The sequence below is a fragment of the Narcine bancroftii genome, unplaced genomic scaffold, assembly GCF_036971445.1.
Source record: "Narcine bancroftii isolate sNarBan1 unplaced genomic scaffold, sNarBan1.hap1 Scaffold_302, whole genome shotgun sequence".
Taxonomy (NCBI): Eukaryota; Metazoa; Chordata; class Chondrichthyes; order Torpediniformes; family Narcinidae; genus Narcine; species Narcine bancroftii.
This window is the reverse complement of record NW_027212039.1, coordinates 218,523-241,169: the sequence shown is the minus strand read 5'-3', so window position 1 is coordinate 241,169 and position 22,647 is coordinate 218,523. Positions and strand designations below refer to the sequence as shown.

General features: G+C 36.6%; 1 protein-coding gene and 1 long non-coding RNA gene across 5 annotated transcripts in view; one reads left to right on the top strand and one right to left on the bottom strand.

The window, feature by feature from the left end:
• The window catches only part of LOC138750907 (KN motif and ankyrin repeat domain-containing protein 1-like), a 206,804-nt gene that overhangs the window by 226 nt on the left and 183,931 nt on the right, over positions 1-22,647 (bottom strand). For all 4 annotated transcript variants that reach the window (XM_069913036.1, XM_069913034.1, XM_069913032.1 and 1 more), the window contains exons 6-12: positions 19,492-19,722; positions 18,918-19,005; positions 15,034-15,253; positions 13,072-13,214; positions 11,295-11,495; positions 9,664-9,762; positions 6,629-6,742 (exon numbers count right to left, since the gene is read on the bottom strand). In XM_069913036.1, coding sequence (XP_069769137.1) covers positions 6,629-6,742; positions 9,664-9,762; positions 11,295-11,495; positions 13,072-13,214; positions 15,034-15,253; positions 18,918-19,005; positions 19,492-19,722 — 1,096 coding nt within the window. The remainder of the gene's footprint in view (positions 1-6,628; positions 6,743-9,663; positions 9,763-11,294; positions 11,496-13,071; positions 13,215-15,033; positions 15,254-18,917; positions 19,006-19,491; positions 19,723-22,647) is intronic.
• LOC138750909 (uncharacterized) lies at positions 41-22,247 on the top strand. The gene is made up of 3 exons (XR_011349594.1): positions 41-193; positions 1,341-1,474; positions 20,994-22,247. It is a non-coding gene; the product is annotated as an uncharacterized lncRNA (long non-coding RNA).

Sequence of the window (22,647 nt, the reverse complement as noted above, 5' to 3'; positions counted from 1 at the left end):
ATTTTAAAAAAAATTAATTAGTATTAATAACAGTGATTTTTAACAGAGAACAGTTCTCTGGGATTGTACATCTGGAAATTTCATTCATCAGCTTTTATCCTCTGTCTGAAGAATGAAGAAGAAAATAGAAACAGAGAGTCTACAAATACTGGAATCTTGAACAAACACTGGAGCTGATGGAGGAACTTAACAGGTCAGGCAGCATCCATGGGTAGAGCCAGTCAGTGGTTCGGGTCTCGACTTGATGGACACTACATTGAATTTCCAACTAGGACACTTGTGTTGTTCACTATCCGTCAGCATTTACCTGTGCCAGATGCAGAAGGCTGGACAATCTGAATTTACACCCCAAAGCCATGGTGGCTAGCAACAAGGAGAAAAGAATTGCTGAGGACCATTGTGGGTTTCTTCGAGAGCATCTGATATGAAACAAGGGAGGTGGAGGTGTTTAAAAAAACTTAGAATTGTAAATAATTTTAAAAATAGTCAGGAAAAAAAAACTCTGGGAAATGATGAAACACATTAAAAGTAATAAAAAGAATAAGAAATAGCTTCCAGATCATAAATCCTCATTGAAAGAAATCTGGATTGGGATGTCACACGGAGTCTGGTCAAAGGGAATCCTGCCATGTTTGGATCCACTGACAGTAGAGCAATAGGTGCCCGGGATTACTGTGTTCCCATCTCTCTGCAGACTATGAGTAACTAAGACCATGTAAATCCAAAACATATTTGTGTTGAAATGCAGTACAGAGATGTCCCCAGGTTATGAACAAAATCCGTTCCAATTTATCTAAAAATTCGACTTAAAGCAAGACAAAGGAACAGATACATACAGTTCTTATTTAGCATCAGTTAGTCAAATATTTGTCTTGGTACTGTTAAAAGAAAATTAAAGAAACAATTCTTAAAACAGTTTAGATAGAAAAAAAGAAAATTATTAAAAGTTAACACTCTTGTTCCATTGATGCCTTGCATACCGACCGGAAGGGGTATTTGCGCATATGCAAATTGAAGGCGCAATTTGTTCTAAGTACGAGTTGTCCATAAGTTGGACATTTGTAACGTGGAGAATCCCTGTAAAATACTGTACCAAGGGAGTAGAAATATACACTGAAGATTATTGGCTTGAACATTGAACGAGAAATAACCATGAAACAACATACATCTATCATTAATAAAGTGTAAATAACCTGTAGCATCCTTCATAGTTAAGTATAGAGAAAGATGATAGTAGGAGGAATAAAATGCTTCCATACCAGATGAGACTAGTCTTCAGTTTCTTTATTGTCTCCTTAATGCCACTTTGCCATTTACCTTCACTGATATGTAATTTACAGCAGCCAATTAACCTACCAGCACACTACAGGGACATGAAAAGAGCCAAAAGAAACCTGTGATCACAAGGACGACAGAAACCCCACACTGACAACACTGGAGGTCAGGAAAGAACTCAAATTCTTAAAGCTGTGAGGTAATCAAATTAGCCATCAGGCAACTGTGCCATCTTGCACCATCACCACCATGCAAGATAATCCTTTCAAAAACCCTTCTATTTGTTCTGTCCTCTCCCCTCCTACTTTCTATGATTTTATGCCATCTGATTTGTGTCTTTTTCCTTTTACAATGAAAAAGTGTCAGTGTGAACCATAGCTGTTTCTGCAGAGACAATGTCTGATCTATTGAGTGTTTCTGGCCCTTTGTATATTTATTTCTGATTTTAACCATCTGCAGGGATTTGATTTTATGGTAATGACCACGAAAAATACTTCTTACCGACTTTGTTGTGCATTTTGAATCTGCAGCTTTTTACCTGTAGAACTCTGCACAAAACCCACGTGATTCCAGATGAGCTCAACTGCTCAGTCCACCTTAATTTTAAAATTTCAATGGTTCATGTTCCACCCTTCCCAACCTCTACAGCGATGTAGGTACCGTTTAGAAAATCCAACAACTTTACTGTTTATTTCAAGGAAATTGAACACTAAATTGGGGAAGTTTCATTTCAATTGAATAGAGCATTGGAAAAACTACATCTGGAGTACTGAATAAAATATTAATCTCCTTACTTTGCTGTGTAAATGCATTGGCAACAGTTTGGAAGAGATTTACTTGACTGATACCTGGAATGGACAGGTTGTGTTTTGAGCGGGGGGGGGGGGGGGAGAAAAACACAGAAATGCTCGAGGAATTCTCAGAATCAGAATTTATCATCGTGAACAAGTCACAAAATTTGGTGCTTTTGCTTCAGCGTCATAGTGGAAACATTCATATTATAAAGCATCTTACATCAATAAATATTTTAAAAAATAATAGTGTACAAAAAGTAAGGCAGTGTCTTTGGTTCATTGATTATTCAGGAATCTAGTGGCAGAGGCGAATAAGCTGTCCTTGTGCCGCTGAGTGCTCATCTTTAGGTTCCTGTACCTTTTTCCTGATGGCCTGGGTGGTGAGGGTCTTTGAGGATAGAAGCTGCTTTTTTAAGACACTGTCTCATGTAGATGTTCTTGATGGAGTGAAGTCTGGTGCCTGCGATATCATTGGCCGAGTTAACAACCTTTTGGAATTTTTTTTTGTCCTGAGATGTGGCACAGACAGTAATGCGATCAGCCAGAATGCCCTCCATGGTACACCTGCAGAAGCTTTCAAGAGACTTTGAGAATTCTATAGGTAAGTATATAAAACCAATGTTTTGAGCCTGAGCCCTTCTTCAGGGTGTTAGAATTGATGCAAACAAGAGGTCTTGACAGAGTGGATGAGGAGAGAATATTTCCTTGTCTTGAGAGAATCTGGAACAAATTATCTGTATTTGAAAGGGCTCATTCATTTAAGGTAGAGATAAGGTAAAATAAAATTCCCATCTTCATGAGTCCTTGCAACTTACAAGACAGTGGAGGTTGAGGTGAATTCTTGATAAGCAAAGGGGTGAAAGTTGATCAGGGCAATAAGAATGTCAGACTGTGTTGACAGTGATCAACCATGATTGCATGAAGTGGCAGTGTATACTTGCAGGTCTGCATGTATTTGTATGTATGTTCACCTGTGGAGAGCAGTTTGGAGGGTCCAAGAAGTGATGAGTTTGAACACAGTTCAATGACAAGTAAAGCTCTTTATTTAGATGTGGGAGGAAGTGCAACAGGGATCTCACACAAACACACAAAGAAGCTACACACAATTCATACTTATCAGACACTGGTTAATCACTGATAATTGCACCTCCCCACTGTGAAATGAGGGTTAAACAAACAGTACCCACCACCCACAGCACAGTATTCCACTTAATGTGTTGGCTATTACATAGGTTATATAAAAATAACAGCAAGCATTAATCATTTAGTCCTGTTGTGCCATTCAATACTAATTGACTGATCCCCTATTTCAATAATCTACCCCACTCTCTCCCCATTCCCTGTACCCTTCTTAAATATGTTTAGTGCCTTGGCCTCTATCACCTTCTCTGGTGGAGAATTCCACAGGTTCACCAGCCACTGAGTGAGAAATCTTTCCTTATCTCAGCCCCAAATGTCTTGCTCCGCTTCCTGAGAATGTGACCCCTTTATTTAGCCTCTTCCCTAATAAACAATCAGAAATTTGAACATTTCAATGATAGGTTTTTATTTTTCTGACGTCAAAAGAATGCAAGTCTGGTTGTTCCAATCCCTCCTCATGAGTCTGTGTAACCATTCCAGGAATGAGACTGGTGAGTCCTTCTTGTATTCTATGATAAATTTATTCACCTCCATCATGTATTTGCACTCTCATTCAATTTTAAAATTCTGCTAAAAGTTCTTTCAAACATTTTCTCACACAACTTGCAATCCTACTTTCTATTATTGCCAAACTCAGAAATCTTACATTAATTTCCTAATTCAAATCATTCACAAATATTATTAATCAGAGCCTATGCACTGATAACCAGATTACTCCTCCCAGTCACTTCCCTGCTGGGCTAAAATAAATGGCACTTATTTCATATCTATAAATTACCAGCAAGATGGAAATCATTGGTGCTTAGTAAAGTACAAGCTTCATGCCTTGTTTGACATCCTCGTTCTTGAATATTATTTTCTACTGATGCTGAAAAGCCCTGCAAGCACTCTACGGGTGACCCAAACTATAATTGTGAGAGTTTAAAATAATTTATTTGACGTCATTACAATGGAAATAAGAAGACATTCTGTCATCCTGGCTGTTCTTACATGGAATAATGTTGGCAGTGGGATTATAAATGTGCTTTAATAGTCAATTCCCAGATGAATACTTGTTAACAATGATATTATCAAAAGTACTATCAAACTGAGAAATTAAGAGTCGAAAACAAATCCGTCATTTATGATTTGTGTCAATACCAAATTAAAATTTTAAAGTGCAATTCCTTTTCCCCTTTGTATTACTGATTTAAATATACCAAGGACTCCTTACTTTGTTCAACTGAAATTTTCAATGAAGCACATTTGTGCCTAGAACAGAACGGACATCAAATATTGGTCTATAATAAACCAACAGGAGCCACACTGGACAAATGAAGCTTTAACCATCTGTGAAAGACATCAATGCCATAATATTGGTGTTATCTTCCTTTTTTAACCAGATTCAACTGCCTCAAGGAAGAGAGGAATGAATTTCCTTAGTGGCGCTACCTAGTGCAGCTCTTAACTAAGAGGTAGTAGCACAAGAATATACTACCAGTCTAACCACTTAACTGAGAAAAAGCAAGAGAATATAGGGGGTGTGGGCAGGGCATTGATAATTTAATTTAAAAAAAAATTGAGGCAAACATCAATTAGTAAGGAACAGAGGAAGAAAAATATTAACAGCCTCATTTGATTTTTTTTCTTGCCATTTTACCAGAAGTTTTAATCCATTTATTATCGAAGAATGATCAAAAAGATCAATCCATTGAGGATTTAGCTGATAATATTCCTACCATATTTTTTTGGACTTGAGTCCAAATTGTTTTATAAGAACACTATGAAACATAATTTGACACCATGTCATGAAAGGACAGATGACTAAAAGCTGGGACAAAATGAAAACATTTTCAGGAGTGCAAAAGGAAGAGAGGTTTGTGAGGAAATTCCACTAAGGGCATAAATGAAACAAGACATAGTTGGGAGATGTAGAGTGAAAGACATTACAGAGGTATGAAGCATGAAAGTATGGAGATGATGTATTGCCAAAGTGAGAGCCAAAGTCGACCAGTAAGTTCAGAGGTGATGAGTGAGAGGGACTCAGAACAAGTTCATTTAAATCTCAGCTTGGGTAAAAAAATATCTGGACAGGGGTTATCATCTACAGAGTTTCCAAGGAGCTATTTCATCCACCTGCTCTGTAGCAAGAAGTGATGGTAGTAGTTATTTTACTCTAAAATGAGGCAACAATTAAAGCAACTCAAGCTGATGTAATCTTAGCCGGTCCCTTACACTCAAAGATTATTCATTTCCACTTTGGTTTCTGAAGTGATCAAAGTGGGTATAGCAGAGACTTCTACATTTTTAGGTAGTTGATGGGACAGGAAGATGGGAGGTTTAGCAGTTTAAAGCAAGTCTGCTGTTCTTCCATGAACCACATGGAACACCAATTTACACCAACTCTACATTAGCCCCATGATTAAAAAAAAAATCTCCTTGCATCTTAAGCTCCTCTCAAATTCTACCACTCATCTCCATATTAGGGGCAATTTAGTGGGCATTTATCCTGCAGACCCTGGTTTCTTTGGGATGCAAAAGGACATCAGAATGTCTGGAGGAAACCGATGTGGTCACAGGAAGAACATGCAAACTCCACACCAACAGCACCCAAAGTTAGATTTGAACTTGTGTCTCTGGTATTGTGAGGAAGTGACTATCTTAACTATGCTACTGCGCTGCCTGGATTTCTCAGAGATTGTTGCCTGCTCTGAAATCTTGATCTTCAATTGTTTTCTCAATCAAAGGCTGTGGTGAAACATCGAAGGCTGTGGCAAATTTCATCATCAATGTCCGCCTTCACTGAGAGATTGTTCTCAAGCTATGGGAATGGTTCATGTTTTCCAGTCTCACTCTGAAGCTCTTTGGTGCCAGGCTGAATATATTGCATCAGATAATGGAAGGCTTGTGCATGTTGAGAGCATTTTCTTGTATGCTTCAGTGAACCTCCTCCTGAACTACCATCTCCCTGCCACAAAGTCGACTCAACATGTTGATATGCACGATAGCTTCGGAGGAATGTAGGGAGCAGCATTAACTGCTATACATGGCCTTTCCAACTCCCATAAATCTTTTTTTACTCCATTATCTGGGAGACACTGTGGTTAACTCTCCTCAAGGTTTACTGCCTACAAAACAAATCATCTTCATTTTGTTTGCAACATGGTAATGTCTGTAGCAAAGTTAACCTCAGCAAAGATGGTGCCAAACAAGGTTATAATATTGGCTGGATGCACTCTTCAATCTTTTCTTCCAAAATGCTGCAACACGTTTCCAATAAGCTTTGTGAGAGCAAAGTTCATCTTCAGAAACAATGAGAGTCAATTCAAATAATGGCATAGCAGTTAGCACAACATCTTTATACTGCCAGCAAATGGGACCTGGGTTTGAATCCCGCACTGTAAGGAGTAGTTACATTCTTGTGTCTACGTGGATTTTACCTGGGGGCTCCAGTTTCCTCCCATCATTCGAAGTATACCAGGCAGTAGGTAAATTGAGTGTAATTGGGCGGCACAGACTCGTGGGCAAAAGTGGCCTGCTACAGAGTTGTATGTCTAAATTTAAATTTTAAAATAATTAAATTTAACAGCAATAGCATCCGTATTGTGACAGTAAACTCAAATGTTATTTGTTAAAGGTACTTTTGCTCTGTATCATTCATATGGGATTAATATGCTTTAATGAACACAGGCACTATATGTGAGAAATTTAGTGTTTTCTATGCTGGTTAAGTTTCGTTATATTTGCATTTGCCATGCACTACCATCTCTATTGCGGAGAAGTATCAGAATGGAATACTTTAACTGGTAATTACTGCTAGCCTCACATTCCTGATTCGATCTGATTTAATGCAATCCAAATCTGCTCCAAAATGAGCAATGGATCTGAACCAATCCTGGAGTCTATTTGTAGTTTGAATTTCTTTTAAAGAGCATTGATTTAAGAAAATAAGCATAATGAAGATTTTATTCTGAAAATATGGCAAGGACCTAAGGCACTTCAAACATGTAAATACACACAATTTAAATGTGACAAAACTTCAGCCTTATAAATATGCACAAAAATCCATGTACAGAACTTTAATTGGACAAGTCGATATACAAATAATATCTCAAATTGTCACTAAACCAAATTTGATACAATGAAAATTCTAAAAGAATTATAAAGCTATGTTCAATAGTAAATTGTTATTCGTGTAGATTCATTTCAGGCTATGTATAAAATAGTTTGAAAATACTGTACGTCTTACATTTTAATGATACAAATGATTTTGTTTGATATATAAAAGTTTAAACAATCAAGAGATACTTTGAGATAAAGGGAAATCTGAACAAATGTCATCTCTTCATGTCACTTAATTTTAATGTTAGCATTTTATTTTATATTTTCACCAAATATAAATACAATAATGTTCGAAAAGTATCATGCCACCTCTTTAATGGAAGTTTCTATGGATAAAATATAGATTACAGCTTCCAACCATGAAGGCAAACAAGTGAACCAGTCATGTTTGTTTGATCACTGAGGACTAAACACAAAGATGGAATTTAAAGACTTGGAAAAAGCTTGCTGTAGCAGCATAGCTTGAGACCATAGTAATGTTTCTCGTGAAGAGTGTAAAATACAGGTTCCCATAATGGTTTCCAGTTTAGTTGCTGGTTAATGGATTGGCAGAGCTACCTTTGGTACTACTGCTAAAAATGTTTTTGCTGGTGAGCTCAGGCACACATTTACATTCAGTATCTGTCAATATTAACAATACATAGCAGCTTGGTACAGGATTAGGTGAACATCTGGCATGAAATCAATCAAATTTGCTTCGCCGAGTTGGACTTGGAGAGGTTTTCCTTCCTAATCTGGGTGTTCCCTTTTAAAAAAAATAGGAGCAAGAAAATTACAAAATTTTCAACTAAAAATATACATTGAACACTAGGAAACTACTATTTTTTCAGGGTTCAAATATTAATAAACTTGTGAATTAAAAATGTTTTGTATCAGTGTGGATAAAATAGGCATTCCTTTCTTAATTTTCGAACCAAGTTACATGATTTGAATGTTATTTATTTTCAGTTCTTTGTTGAAAGAACACCGACATTTCATTTCCATTGAGGTATTTAACATTAAGTACTGAATAGATCTTCTTTAAAAATGCTGCAGGCAAACTAGAAACATTAACAGACTAATAAAGCTGTGTAGTGTTAGAAAGTTTAAAACTCTAGCTAACTATAAGTGGTTCATGGCCCAAATTACCATTAAATCAAGAATACAACAAATGGCAAAAATAGGTATTTACGTACAATTCTATTTAATCTTTGCTTATGAAAAACAGTGAGTTACAGCAAAGGACAGCAGATGCTGGAAATCCAAGACAAAAACATGAAAGCACTCAATGGGTCAGGTAGCATTAGCGGGGATAGAAGAGCTGATATTTCAGGTCAAGGATCTGCTATCACAACTTTGCAAAGGGACTTGGAGGTCCTCGTGCAGGAACCACCATGCTGGATCAGCAGTAAAGAAAATGAATGTTCTGTTGACATTCATTTAAAGAGGAATAGTGAATAAGAGTAAAGATGTGTTGATGAGGCTCTATGGGGCACTGGTGAAATCTTATTTGGAGTACTGCGTGCAGTTTTGGACCTCTTATCTTAGAATGGATGTAATGATTTTGGAGAGAGAGTACAGAGAAGATTTACCAGGATGATTCCTGAATGCAAGGGCTAACATATGAGGAACATTTATTTGTTCTTGGCCTGTATCCATTGGAGTATAGAAGAATGAGAAACATTTCAAATGCTGAAAGGATTGGACAGAGTAAATGTGAATGCTTCCCTTGGTGGGTGAATCCAGGACAAGAGGGCAGTTTAAGAATTAGAAGGTATCCATTTAAACAGAGATGAGGAGAAATTTCTTTAGCCAGAGGCTTGTGGAATTTATTGCCACATACAGTTGTGGAGGCCCAGTCATTGGGGGAGTTTAAGGAGGAGATTGATAGTTATCTAATTAGTTAGGATATCAAGGGATATGGGGACAAGGCTGGAATTTGGAACTAGACGCAAGAACAGTTTAGCTCAGGGTGGAGTTGCAGAGCAGACTCGATGGGCTGAATGCCCTACTTCTGTTCCTTTATCTTGTGATCTTGTGAAAAGAAACAAGCACCCTTAAAGTTGTAGGGAGGGGGAGGTGGGAGAGAACAGAGAGAATGTCTGTGATAGATATAGATCAAAGTTGTCATGACAACAGCAAGAAAAAGAACTCCACAAACAGAACTAAAATAAATTAGTCAATTGCACTTTAAGCCACAATTTCCTTGGAGATCAAAGAAGAATACAAAATTTCATTGCTTTGACTATAGCAACTAAGCTAAAATATACAAGATTTCACCTGGACATTATCAGTAAAGAAAAGAACATTTATCCATAGATTGTCTAAACTTTAAATATAATATTAAATATAAATATTACAAACAAATGCTCACCGGTGACGTAGGTTTGGAGAAGTTTACATGAGCATAAAGCAAGACTCCGATATCCTTATGACCAGCCTCCAGAGCAATGGATAAGGCTGTACTTCCATCCTAAATATAAAATTATTGGGGTTCATTTTTTTTGTTGGAATACATAATTTATAGTATTTCAAATTTGGACTGAAACAGTTTACAACTTTATCATTATTGGTCCATTATGTTGCCCAACAGGACACTGAACTCGGGGTTCAGTGGGAATTCCTTACCTATAATTTTCCCTAGGACTTCGCCTAGCTCCACCCAGAAGGGCCTCACCTTGGTACATGTCCAGGTCACGTGCACAAAGGTTCCTGTCTAAATGCCACATCTAAAACATTGATCTGATAGTTCTGGCTTTGATCTATTCATCTTATGCGGCATCAGGTACAGCTGGTGCAAAAAAATTGTATTGCACTAGTCTGTACCTCGCATTGATGACCACAGTCATGTCAGCATAGAGTTCATTTATTTAATGAATCTACTCAAGCATCTGTATTTTTGAAAATCAATAATGTATTCTGAAACCAATTTCTTGACAATTGCCCACAATTTTATTTTAAAATTCCTTTTATGCCAATCATGTTAAGACCATAAAACACAAATAGATGGTCATTTGAATAAAATACTTACTCCAGGCTGACTTGGAACTTCAGCAGTGAATAATCTTGGCTTTTTTTTTTAAATTAAAAAAGTTTAATATTCTAAGATTGTTCCAAAATTATATTAAAAATAGTTTGAAGTGAAAGATTTATTAACCATCTTTCAGTAGGAACCAGCTGCAATCAAAATACCTGTTGCCAGCTGCTAGATTCTGTATGCTCTTGCTAACAAGCTACAAAACAAATGACCCAAATAACTGCTTGCTGAAACAGACTTAAAAATGACAAAAGTTAAAAATAGCAGTGTGTGCAGAGAAACAAAATGCATTTTATAATGCAGACAATCTCCAAAAGGTAATGAAAATGCAGCTACATTGACAAGTATAGGTTTGCCTTCATCGGTTCTGCTCCACTTCTGGAGGAATATTCACATGAACAGAGCATGAACTTCACTGTAGCCTCTGAATCATCAACTTATGAAATCACCTTTAAACAGTGCAAAACTTGCAATAATAATGGTGAAAAGAAATCAAAACCATTATTTTTTTTATTACTGTATTCCAAACCTGCTCCATTATTGACTTTAAAAGAAACAAGGGTAGATTATGAAATACCTCATCAGTAAAGGTCATTTAAGCTGTAAGGATTATGCAACACTGAATAATGAGGCACAGAAGGCAATGGCTCTTGTAGCAATAGCTTCACTCAGTACCAAGAGAGATTTGAGATTTTCACACATACTTGGTGTTTAATATATGGATCCTCTTGTACGGTTTACATAAATGTTGTTAGATTTATCATTGCCCTGGTATTTCCCCTTTTTTAAAACTGTCTATGAAACAGAATTAATCAGATTTGTTTACTCAGTCAAAGTAGGTTAAACCATTCTTAGAAAATATTAATTAGAGATTTGCAACAATAGATTCTATCCCCTCTTAATTGATGGAAAGATCAGAACAATCAAAAAAGGTAGATTATTTTATAGATCATTAAGTAATAACTTACACTGTCAGCCAGGGTGGAATCACATCCAGGTTGGGCCAGTAGAAGTTTAACTATCTCCACATGTCCATGTTCACTTGCACACATTAGAGCTGTAGACCCCTCATCATCCTGGATATTGACATTAGCAGCACAGAGAAGAAGAGCTTTCACCATGTCCATCCGACCATGGCTCACTGCAAGCATCAGCGCTGTCTGACCAGCCTACGACCAATGAGAAGCAAATATATACATTGCAGCAATTATTTGCATGCTGGAATATGCATAGAATCTACATGATGAAAAAGTAGCAGCAAAAATGTTCAAATCCACTTCACAACTCTTTACATCCCAGAGGATTCAAGTGGAACTAATTGCTTCAAAAATGGAGTTATGTGTTATCAGTCAGGTAATGAAGGATACATTACATAAAGGCATCAAGAGAGATCCCAAAGTCTCTCCGACAATATAACATTACACAAGCTATTATGCCTGTTCTTCCAAAATTCACAATTTCAAAGGAATTATATATGTCAATCTTACCATTCCACTGGATTCTAGCTCATCTGTACTTCATCTCGAATCATTCATCTTTGCTGTATATGCCTCAGTATTCCTATTCAGGTACCTGTTGATCTCTGCCTTGAAAAATCTAATTGTACTAATTTGCCCAGTCTTTTAAAAATCCCAAGCTTCCTGCAGGATCAGTGAGAAATAACGCTTTCACAAGAACACGTCTCTAGTTTTCAGACAGTCCCTTCCTCAAAATTCTTCCAACAGAGGATATAGTTTTGCTGCAGTTACACCAAATACTTTCATAATCGTCAAGATCTTAAATAAGATTACACTCTCCATCTCGTTATGTTTACACAAACATTCCTCAATTTAACCCCAAAATCATGAATCATCTTGGCAAATCTGAACTGTACCCTTTCAAAGGTTATCAAATCTTGCAAGGTGATGAAAGTTTATGGAAAATGTCATGCAAGACTCTGCAGTCAGCAGTGATAAATAACTGTACAGGCCTAAAGTCAGATGTTTTTCAAGGGGAAAGTATAAGTGGGCAACAGAAAAATGAATCCAAAGCACAAGACTATTGTTAGATTTGAAAGTTGAATATAAATATAAACTGCACTAGGATAACTGTGAAGATTTATCATCTATTTTATGTATTTGTCTTGTTAATTCAAAAAAGCTTATAGTATGTAGTTTTTTTTTGGTTCAGCTTCAGCACTAATTTGGTGCATCTGTGAGTGACAATAACATTAGCAACCTCAGTACTCTGATACAATTTATAGTAACTTTCACTGGAGTAGACTCCAAAGGATGCTGGAATATTGTTAAGAAGAAATGCAAGGGTATTGTACGAGAGTAGGTGTGACAAAACAACTAGCTTTTTCTGAGAACAATTTTAATTATTGTTGCACTTTTACCACAGTTGGTATTATCACATTTTAAAAATTTGACACATCAAATTTGAACCATGGATGTTTTTTGTATTAATTTGAGATTGAAATTTGAATTTAAATATCCAATTCAAATGCCTGAGCCCAGTGTGATTTTTGTTTGACTGAAGAACCTAAATAAAGACAGGTAAAAGAAGGAAGAAAAGAATTCTGCCGAATATCATTCGCTGTATAAAAAATTGAAGTCAAATTAAAAACCACAAAGGATCTATAATGAAACAATATATCCCACTTAATTCTCCTCAAAGAGGGGTAAGATATTACAAGTGGTTTCCTGTAGATCTGAAATGTTAATGTGAAGAATTTGAAAGTGATTTTTCAAAACAAAAAGTCACCTGACTGGCTTTGGCATTCACATCTCCTTGGCTAAATAGTTCATCCACAATTTTCATGTCTTTCTCATTTTCCACTGCAGCGAGAGCAGCAAGCATGATGGGAGTGTAGCCAGCTTTGTTCTGCTGATTAACATTGCATACATCTGTAAAAAAAAATAATACCTCAAACTTTTGAAAATATTAATATCAACCATATTTATCAGTATTAGCTATCAAAGCCACTGAGGAAAAAAATGGGCATCCTTTTGATTGTAATTCAATACTAAAAGCCTTGTTGCTGAATTAGAAAATGCAATTGAAAAAAATATTCAGACAGAACTTACTGTGAAGGTAATGAACAGCTCATTATACTCATCATTATTTATATGCAAGCCAGGGAGCAACTTAAGGTTTGACAAATGTGCATAAAAATACACCAATCCAAAAACTGCTCTCCAAATGTACTGTGCCGCAAGAGAGCTCAGGCAAGTAAACAGAACATCACTTCTATGGCTCCCATTTATATTCATAAAACACTTTAATTTATTAATTAATTCACAGGAAGCAGACAATGCAATCTTCTGTTATTCTTAAGTGAGTTGAAGAAAGAAGCTAAGAGTTAATTACATTGATGTGTGGAGTTAGAGACAGGCCGTATCAAGTATGCATGCCAAATTCTCCAAAGGGCATTTGTGAACTAGGTGGATTTTTTCATCCAGTGCTTACAGTTGCCTGAACTAATTCTTTTTAAGCTTCAAAATCACTGCCATAGAGGGTTCAAACTCGTGTCTCTGGATTGATGGCTGTTAGACTAGTAACTTGACCACAATGCTACTGCAGACCCAATTATATGATGGACACAAATTCAACACACAAAATTAATGCTTTTTTATTCCAAGTGTCAATTTTAAGCACTAAAGATTTTCAAATTGTCCAAGAAAATCTTGGAACTGAAAATTATCTTTTTTTTCTTATGATTTTCATGGAGTCTCATTCCTTCAGCTCTAAATTAAGATGTTAAAATATGAATTTTCTGTTAGTTTTGCCTTTTTTCCTATTAAAAAAAAACTCATTCTCCTGCATCCAACATGACATTGAAGTGACTATTCTAGTTTACATTCTGCTTCAGAACCGGCATCTTGCAGTCCAGCTCTCAAGCTAACAGCAACTTTCATGCAAAATCTCACAGAAAACGGGCAGGTTGAACACCATAGGTTCACTTGGTAAATTAACATTCAGGGAAAAAAATCCCAATTGTTCCAAGTCAATGACTAACCCAGACAATCTTCAAGAAAAAGGCATCTTTACATTGATCCAAAAGTTTGCACTGAAAGGATTTTTTAAATGAAGCTTTAGCTTTGCTACACGATTCAGGAAAACAACAACAGTATCCTCTTGGTTCCATCCACACAGCTTTTCCTCCCCCAATTCTGTCTCATTAGAGCAATGAAATAAGTATGTGGACTTAACATTCCAGCATGCTTGTTCTTTAATCTGTTTACCAATGCAAAGTACATATTAAATGCCATTGTGCATCATGGCATTTAAACATTTTTCAAGATGGTATTCATGATATATTTGTGCAAATATGCTTTTGTAGGCAGACATGAGAAAACACATTCAAACAAGTAGGGCCACTTCCATTCCATGGTATCATGACAAACAAAGCAAGCAAGGTATTTAGCATAGATCATAAGTTTTAAAGCACCCTGCATAAACATTTGGTGAACTTTGTCTAACAAGTATTTGAAGCTTTAGAGCCTTGCAATTTAAAATAGAACATTTCTTCAAAACTTTCAAATGTGCAGCAAAATATTTCTTTCAGGTTATTATTGTTTCTTTGTAATTTGCATGTTGTTATTTACATTCCGATAGATTGCACAAAAGGCGCCAAGCATACAGGAATAATTGCAAAATATTCATCTGTTAAACAGAAAAATAATGATAGCAGGAAAGGGTAAAGATGTAAAACATTCAACATACTTGCATCAAGCAGCAACTTCACAATTTCAAAATTTGAGTGAGACACGCTGTAATGAAGGGCAGTATTGCCATTTCCATCAGCCATGTTGACTACATGTTTCAGGACTTCTGGTGAAATCTCTCTGAATCCAATCAGGTAATCCTCCACCATGATGGGAACGGCTGTTTTCTGACTGGATACACGGAACCATTCATGCTGGATGTTGTTTAGGCAGAGTCTCTGTAAAATTCACAGCAAGATTCTAAGAATTATATTTTGAAAGCAAAAATGGTGGAAATCCGAAATACAATTAAAAACTTCTGAAAATACATTTTAGTTCTGTAGAAAGATAAATAGTTGATGCTTCTGATTAATAATCTTTCATCAAAAGTATCTAAAAAACTTGTTGTTATACTCAAGATTTTAAAAACTGCCAGGCTAAATAGAGTAGAAAAAGAAAACATCAATAACTTAATAGGTTTTTGTAGTAAAACATCTCAAAGTGCTTCTGGTAAGAATCATCAAACCAAATTTAATACAGACACAGGGTAACATTCAGACAGATGACCAAAAAAAATGTTAAAGAAGCAGGTTGAGATAGTATTTAATAAATTCTCCAGGATATTACAGAGGAATCTCAACATTTTCCTCAGGCACTGCTTCATTTCAACTTGTACACTAATGAGATGCAGCATAACCTCAACACTCCTTTGCTATGAGACTTCCACTTGAAGCCCAAATCTGCGGGAAATTCAAGAGTTGGTATTTGACAGCAGGCCCATTTAAATGGACTACTTCAGATGGTTGTTTGGAACTGCTGTGATTTCCTATCAAGTTCAAGTTAGAGTCATGCGCCATATAACATCTGTTTGGGCAGTGTGCAACTGCATAAATGTCCATTCAGAAATCCCAATTGGAGAATGGGATTATAGCGGAGGTATTGAATTTGTTCAATTCTCTCAGTGATCCTCTCAGTCACTACCACTGTTTGTCATTACTGCAAAATGTTTCTTGTCAGAAACACTGATGGAACTGCTACCACAAGACTGAAGAACTTTGGGCATCCAGCACAAGTTTTGCAGAAAATGACCCGAGTCCATTTCTCCAGGCACCATTTTCCAGTACAAAGTTAAAGATGTTCAAAGCTGTGGCCTAGCAGATGAAAATGTGCTGCATCACTTATTCTAATGCAGAAATACCATAGCACCAAATGTTGCTGTCATGGAATGGTTTAATTATCCTGGCATCCATGCCACTTGTAATCACCTGTCTTTAGTATATAATATGGTGTTTGCACAATATCCAAATCACATAATATCCTATTTCACAGAACATATCGTGGACGTAAAGTGATGAATGACTATTTGCTTTGATGTTCCCAATACTTATTTGGTGGAAATTTGTAAGCAAATCTGAATGAGAGAAGAGATGGTAGAAGTGTTATGACCTACAAGTGAAACTGACACAGTGTCTCTTGACAATGTTATCGAAAGAGCCATGTGAATGAGAATGTGGCCAAGAATAAATCTCTTGGAACATTGGAAGCAATGTTACACAAAAGGAAAGAGAAATGGCAAGTTGTTGCAGATAAGAAGAGCAATTTCAGTCAATACTGTACAATTCATTGAAGTCAACTAAGTAATTAAAAACTATCAATAAATAACATTTACTACAATAGGAGCAAACTATACCATGAATGAAAGTTGCCAAAAATGGAAGAGTTCTTCATTACTTAAAAGAAAATAAAAATGAAATTGAACCACAGGAATCTGGTTTCCTTCAAGGGTTGAAATATTAAAGCTTACAATCTATTGCAACAGACAAGATATGATAATGCTTCAAATGAACCACATTTCAATTAGTCTGCCCATGGAAAACATTCATTCTACTCAAGCAATTTAACCTATTAAATGACAATCTCTGGAGATTGCTCTCGACTTTTAAGTATAAATCAAGAAAAAAAAAACTCCTCCAGTTCAACTCCTTACTCTTGCTGTTCACCCTTGGTGTGCTGGTCATGATAGGAAATCTATTTTCTTTGCAAGGAAAACTACTGGAAGTTTGTGAATACTTTCTAAATATATTTTGTGGATGTAGACATGGAGAAATATTCGCAGTTTGTGGTAGAAATTACTTTTTTAAAAACTGATTGCCCTAAAAAAAGCTTATAATTGCACTTCAACAATTAATTCTGCAGATACTGTGATTGTAGTTGCCACAAAAATGTTGGAGAAACTCAGCAAGTCACACAGTGTCCTTTATGTAGGAAAGATAAAGATACATAACCAATGTTTTAGGTCTGAAATCTTCATCAAGGAATGAATAAGAAGCAGACAGACACCTGAATATAATGGCGTGGGGAGGGGAAAGGAGAAGAGCACAGGGTCATAGACAAGAGGTTTTAGATGGATATGGGTGGGAGGCCATAAGAGGAAAAAAAAAGCTGAGAAGCAATGGAGTGCCTCTGAATGCAGAGGAAAGGGGTGGAGAGCTGGAGGAAAGAAGACAGAGGGATGGGGAAAAGATGGAGTTGAGGGTGGAGAGAGCCCAGACAGAATAATCGATGTTGTTTGTGCAAGTGGCCTCGATTTGACAGTGCATGAAGCAGTGGACAGATACGACTGTGCGGAGTGGAAATGGTTGGTCATTGGGAGATCCCTGCCATTGCTGCATACAGAAAAAAGATGCTGAATGAAATTATTTCCCAGTCGGTGTCCTGTCTCTCTGATGTGAAGAAGGCCACAATAGGAACACTGAATGTAACAGATGACACCTGTTTTCCACAGGGACCACTCCCTCTATGACTCCCTCTTCCACTTATCCCTTCCAACTGGTTGCCCCCTTGGTACCTACCTCTGTGACCACAGGAAGTGCTACACCTGCGCCCACACCTCCTCCCTCACGTGTGTGTGTGTGTGTGTGTGCATGTGTGTATATATACATGCATGTATTTACACATACATGTATATACACCTCTGTGTGCATATACACACATATGTGTGTGCATATACATACATGCATAGATATTGTCATAGTAGGCTGCATAGAAAGGGGTGATGAGTTAGCATTCAGGAGGGATATTGAAAACCTGGCTGAATGATATACTAACAACAACCTTGCATTTAATGTCACCAAGACCAAGGACTAATTGTAGACTTTAGGAAAGGAAAACCAGAGGTGTAGGATCCAATGACCAATGGGGGGGAAAAATCAGAGATGGAGAGGATGACCAAATTTAAATTCCTAAGAATCTTGGACAACCTTTCCTGGATCATTCATATTAATGCCATTGTGAAGAAAGCACCTCTACTGCCTCAGGATTTTACAGAGTTCTGTTGGTCATCGAAAATCTTGGCAAACTTCTATAGATGTATCGTAGAAAGTGTGCTGAATGGCTGCAACACAGCCTGGTACGAGGTTACCAATTTCTCTGTGTGGACACAGATCAGTACATTGCAGACAAAACTCTCCCCATCATTGAGAACATCTATTTGGAACGCTGCAGTCGGAGAGCAGTAGCAATCATCGAACATCCACTCCGAACAGAACATGCTCTATTCTCGCAGCTGCCATAAGAGAGGCATATAGATGCCACAAGGCTCATACTACCAGATTCAGCAATAGTTTCTAAACCATCCACCATCAAACTCCTGACAACAGACTCATTCAGACACTCACTCTTACGTTGCTCATTATTTATTACTGAATATATACTTCTATATATACTCCTATATTTGCAGTTTGAATATTTTTCTTCTTGAATACAGTTTACAGTTATCTGTAATTAGAAATTCTGTCTGGTTCGCAGAAAAAAAGCTCAGGGCTATATACGATATAATGTATGTACTCTGACAATCAATTTGAACTTTGAACTTGGACTGTATTGATGCTGGAACAAACCTACCACTTCTTTGCTGGCCATTGCCTTTGGATCATTTAGGTGGTTTTTCAGTACTTTGCATGCTGACAACACCTTTTCACTTATTTTGCACCTAGTGAGTACAAAAAAAATATTATTTGCACCTACTGAGTACAAAAAAAATTATTTCAAACACAAAATTAAACACATCCACACACACATATTAAAACACATTTCCATTTCTGTTTATTACCATATTTTTAAATAATAGACAGGATAGCAGATGCAAGTTTTGGGCATCTCTGGGTTAATCCCCTACTTGTGGTAGGGAGGGGGGGGGGAATGCTTGGTGCTCAGTCAGCATCTCCCCATTAAAATTTGGGCCAAGTCGAAAATATGTTCAAGGTGAATGAAAACATTTGCAGGAGATGAATAAAACCCTACATAAAGTGGAAAAGTTTCAATGTTTTGTGCTTCTTGTAATAAAGTTGAGGTAGAATTAGGACAATACATGTCTGCATTTTCTTCCTCAGATTTTGATCATAGTTAAAATGATTTTTAGTGCTCTTTGCAACCATATTGCAAACAAACTATACACTTCTAAAGAAATTGGTAATACCTCTCTCTTATTTCCACTTTGCCAATTTCTTTTTCATTTCTCTCCAGCTTGGCGACCTCTTGATTTGATATGCTTGCAGTTTCTGTCCTTAACCCACTAAGTCGATCTGGCCACACATCACAATTAACCTTGACGTCATCTTTAACATTCTCTTGATCTTCAAACTCTTCCTCTGATTCAGAAGATGAGCTTTCATCTGAACTGGAATCATCGCTGGATGTAGTTTCATACCTAAGAGAAAAAAGCCATTTTAGTTAATGACTGTAAATACATTTGGCAGCCAGCCAAACTATCTGGTACACATGGAAATTAAATTGAAACACTGAATGCACAAAAGGACCAGAGTTTTAAAGCCAAATTGCTGTCAAACACTGAAGTGGAAGGGCAACGATAGAGATATGCGCAGCTTAACGTCCATATGTTTTGTGAAACTGGGCGTTATGCGATGTGGACATTGCGCGAACACAGTGTGTACTGAGCAAAGCTATATGGGATACTGAATTTAAGATAAATAAACTTTTATGTAAACACTTGCTTAGCCCATATCACCACAATTTAATAAAGAGGATCAGGATCATCCACATCACTGTTGTCAACTTCCTCATTGTGTTCCACCGGAAAGATTTCAGGTCCAATAACCTCCACTGATGAACTAACACTCGGTAATGTCTGAAGGCCCAGGTTAAGGCTCTTCTTGGGGTCGTGTTGGCTTCTTCAGGAATATGTCCAGTTTTGCTTGCCTAGCTTGCTTTTTCTTTTCTTCATAAATTTCTTTATATAGAGCAGCAAGCACTGCATGAACATTCCTCTCTATTAATGAAAAGCATTCAGTGTTTGGGTCCATCTCTTCAGCTAGCTGTTGAGGTCTGCAAAGAATTTGGCTACCCCTTGACGGTGACCCTCTTCTGCACCTGTTCTTCTTCTCCTTCTGCAGTTTGCTTTCCCTTTGCCTCTTCTTCAGTTCCAGTTACATCCCGTTCTCACGTTCTCCAATCGGGATTTCTTTTTTTAAATAATTTTTTATTTAATACTTTACTGTGAATCATTTCAATAATATATACAAACATTCATCATTACAATATACACAGTGACATTTTTCCCCTTTACCCCTACCCTCCCCACCCCACCCCCTAACATAAAGCAAGAATAAAAGAAAAATAAATAAACAATAAAAGAATACAAAAGAGAAAAATTATGTCATCTAAAATTCCATATTTAAGCATTTTTGTACTGTAGCTTATCATTTTAAGATATGGAGGTATGGAATCGGCGGTTTCTAATATATGCTAATAAAGTACATTTGTCTTTTAGATTGTAGGTTTATTTTCTCATGGAATACACTTGTTCATTTCCATGTATAATTTTTGTATTTTTAAGGTTGCTTCCTTTTTCCAAGTTATCATTATGTACTTTTTTTGCTGCTGCGAGCGCAATCATGATAAATCCTTTTTGAACCCTGTCTAATTTTAGGCCTAATTTTTGTCTTTTATGTTGTTTAATAGGAAGATTTCTGGATCTTTGGGTATCTTATGATTTCTGACTGAATTCCATTATAACCCTATTGGACCACAGACGACGGACATGTATGCAGTTGGATGTTGTCCGATCGGACGTTAAGCCGCGCACACCTGTATTTTCAAATCTCAATGGATGCATCAATGTAATCATTCGTTGTAAATGTTTGTCAATGATGCGGCTACAGTGAAGACTCCTGCTATAATTACCAGATTCTTTTCCTCGTGAAAAGTAAAATATTTTCATTTATTTTATTTTTTTTAAAAGCTTGGTTAGATCACAGATTAGAGAACAAATTTGCAATCTCATTACTAAAGGAAAGGGAGGTGGTGAAGAAGTTACTAAATTTTCCAAAGGTAATTCCATCATGCAATATTATAAACACAAGGGAAAAAAAACACTGAAAAATAGGAATGACCCAAAATAAGATATTTAAATGTGAGAAGCAATTTCATAGGGAAAATAGACAAATGCTTCTACTTGCCAAAAAAATACAAAAATTAAAAGAAACTAATAACACCATCCCTGCTACCACCCAGCTCCTGGAACTGCCTTCATGATCATTACAGAAGAACAGGCCAGCAGTGCCATACTCTGCCACTCCTGCTGGAAACATTTGCAACATGACCTCATGCTCTGCAACTGCTTCTTAAATTACTACTTTCCAAGATGATCTTAGACTCCTTCAGAAGTTGGGAGCCTAAGCAGTGATAGACTCCATACAAAGAGAACCTGATACAAGTTAGTATTTGGCTACAGAATAGGTCAACTATTATAATCTCTGGCTATCAGCTAACAAGTCTTTGTTGGCAAAGCATTAAAGAATTTATGATTCCAATCTATACATAAAAAGGGAAAAGAATCCCTGCCTGCCACAAACATTAATGGCCATTCAGGCCAAATATACATCAAGAATTTAGATTGGGTACACAAAAATATTTGATTAAACATTGGAATTCCATCATTTGTGAAAAATTATAAGAGATTGTGTTGTTCACTGACATATCATCGCAATAGCATTCACAAGAACAACTTAGGTTCATCTTTTCATTTGAAATTAATTTTCTCGAGAAAAGAATCAGTACAAGATCAGCAAAAGAATTGCAATGGAAATACCACAAAGTTGACTTCAGTAAAAACTCAAGGTCAAGCACTACAATTACCAACTCCAAGTAAAAACCATATCAATTGTATTTTACAAGTTTTATGCATTTAATATGATTAAAAGTTAATGAAAAAAAGTGAACTTTAAATGAACTTTGGCTAGATTGCAATTTATTTTCCTCCTCTTATCATTCCAATCCAGCTTAATTGCACAGTAGATTGAATGCTGCTCAAATAGAGCAAAATGGAGATTTCAAACTCAGTCTTGTAAGTGCATTTCTTTTATTTTGTCCATCTACTTTCACACTCCAGGCAAGTTTAAGCTAACACATTTTGAAATGTCAAATATTGACACCACATATACAGTGGACAGCAGGGATCTAAGCAATAATGGGTACAGAGAGAACTTGGGACACAAGTTCATAATTCCCTAAAAATAGCAACACAGGTGGAGAACATATTTGGCATTTTGCTTTCATGGATCAAGGCATTGAGCACAGGGGTTGGAATGTCACATTACTGCTTTGCAAAATGTTT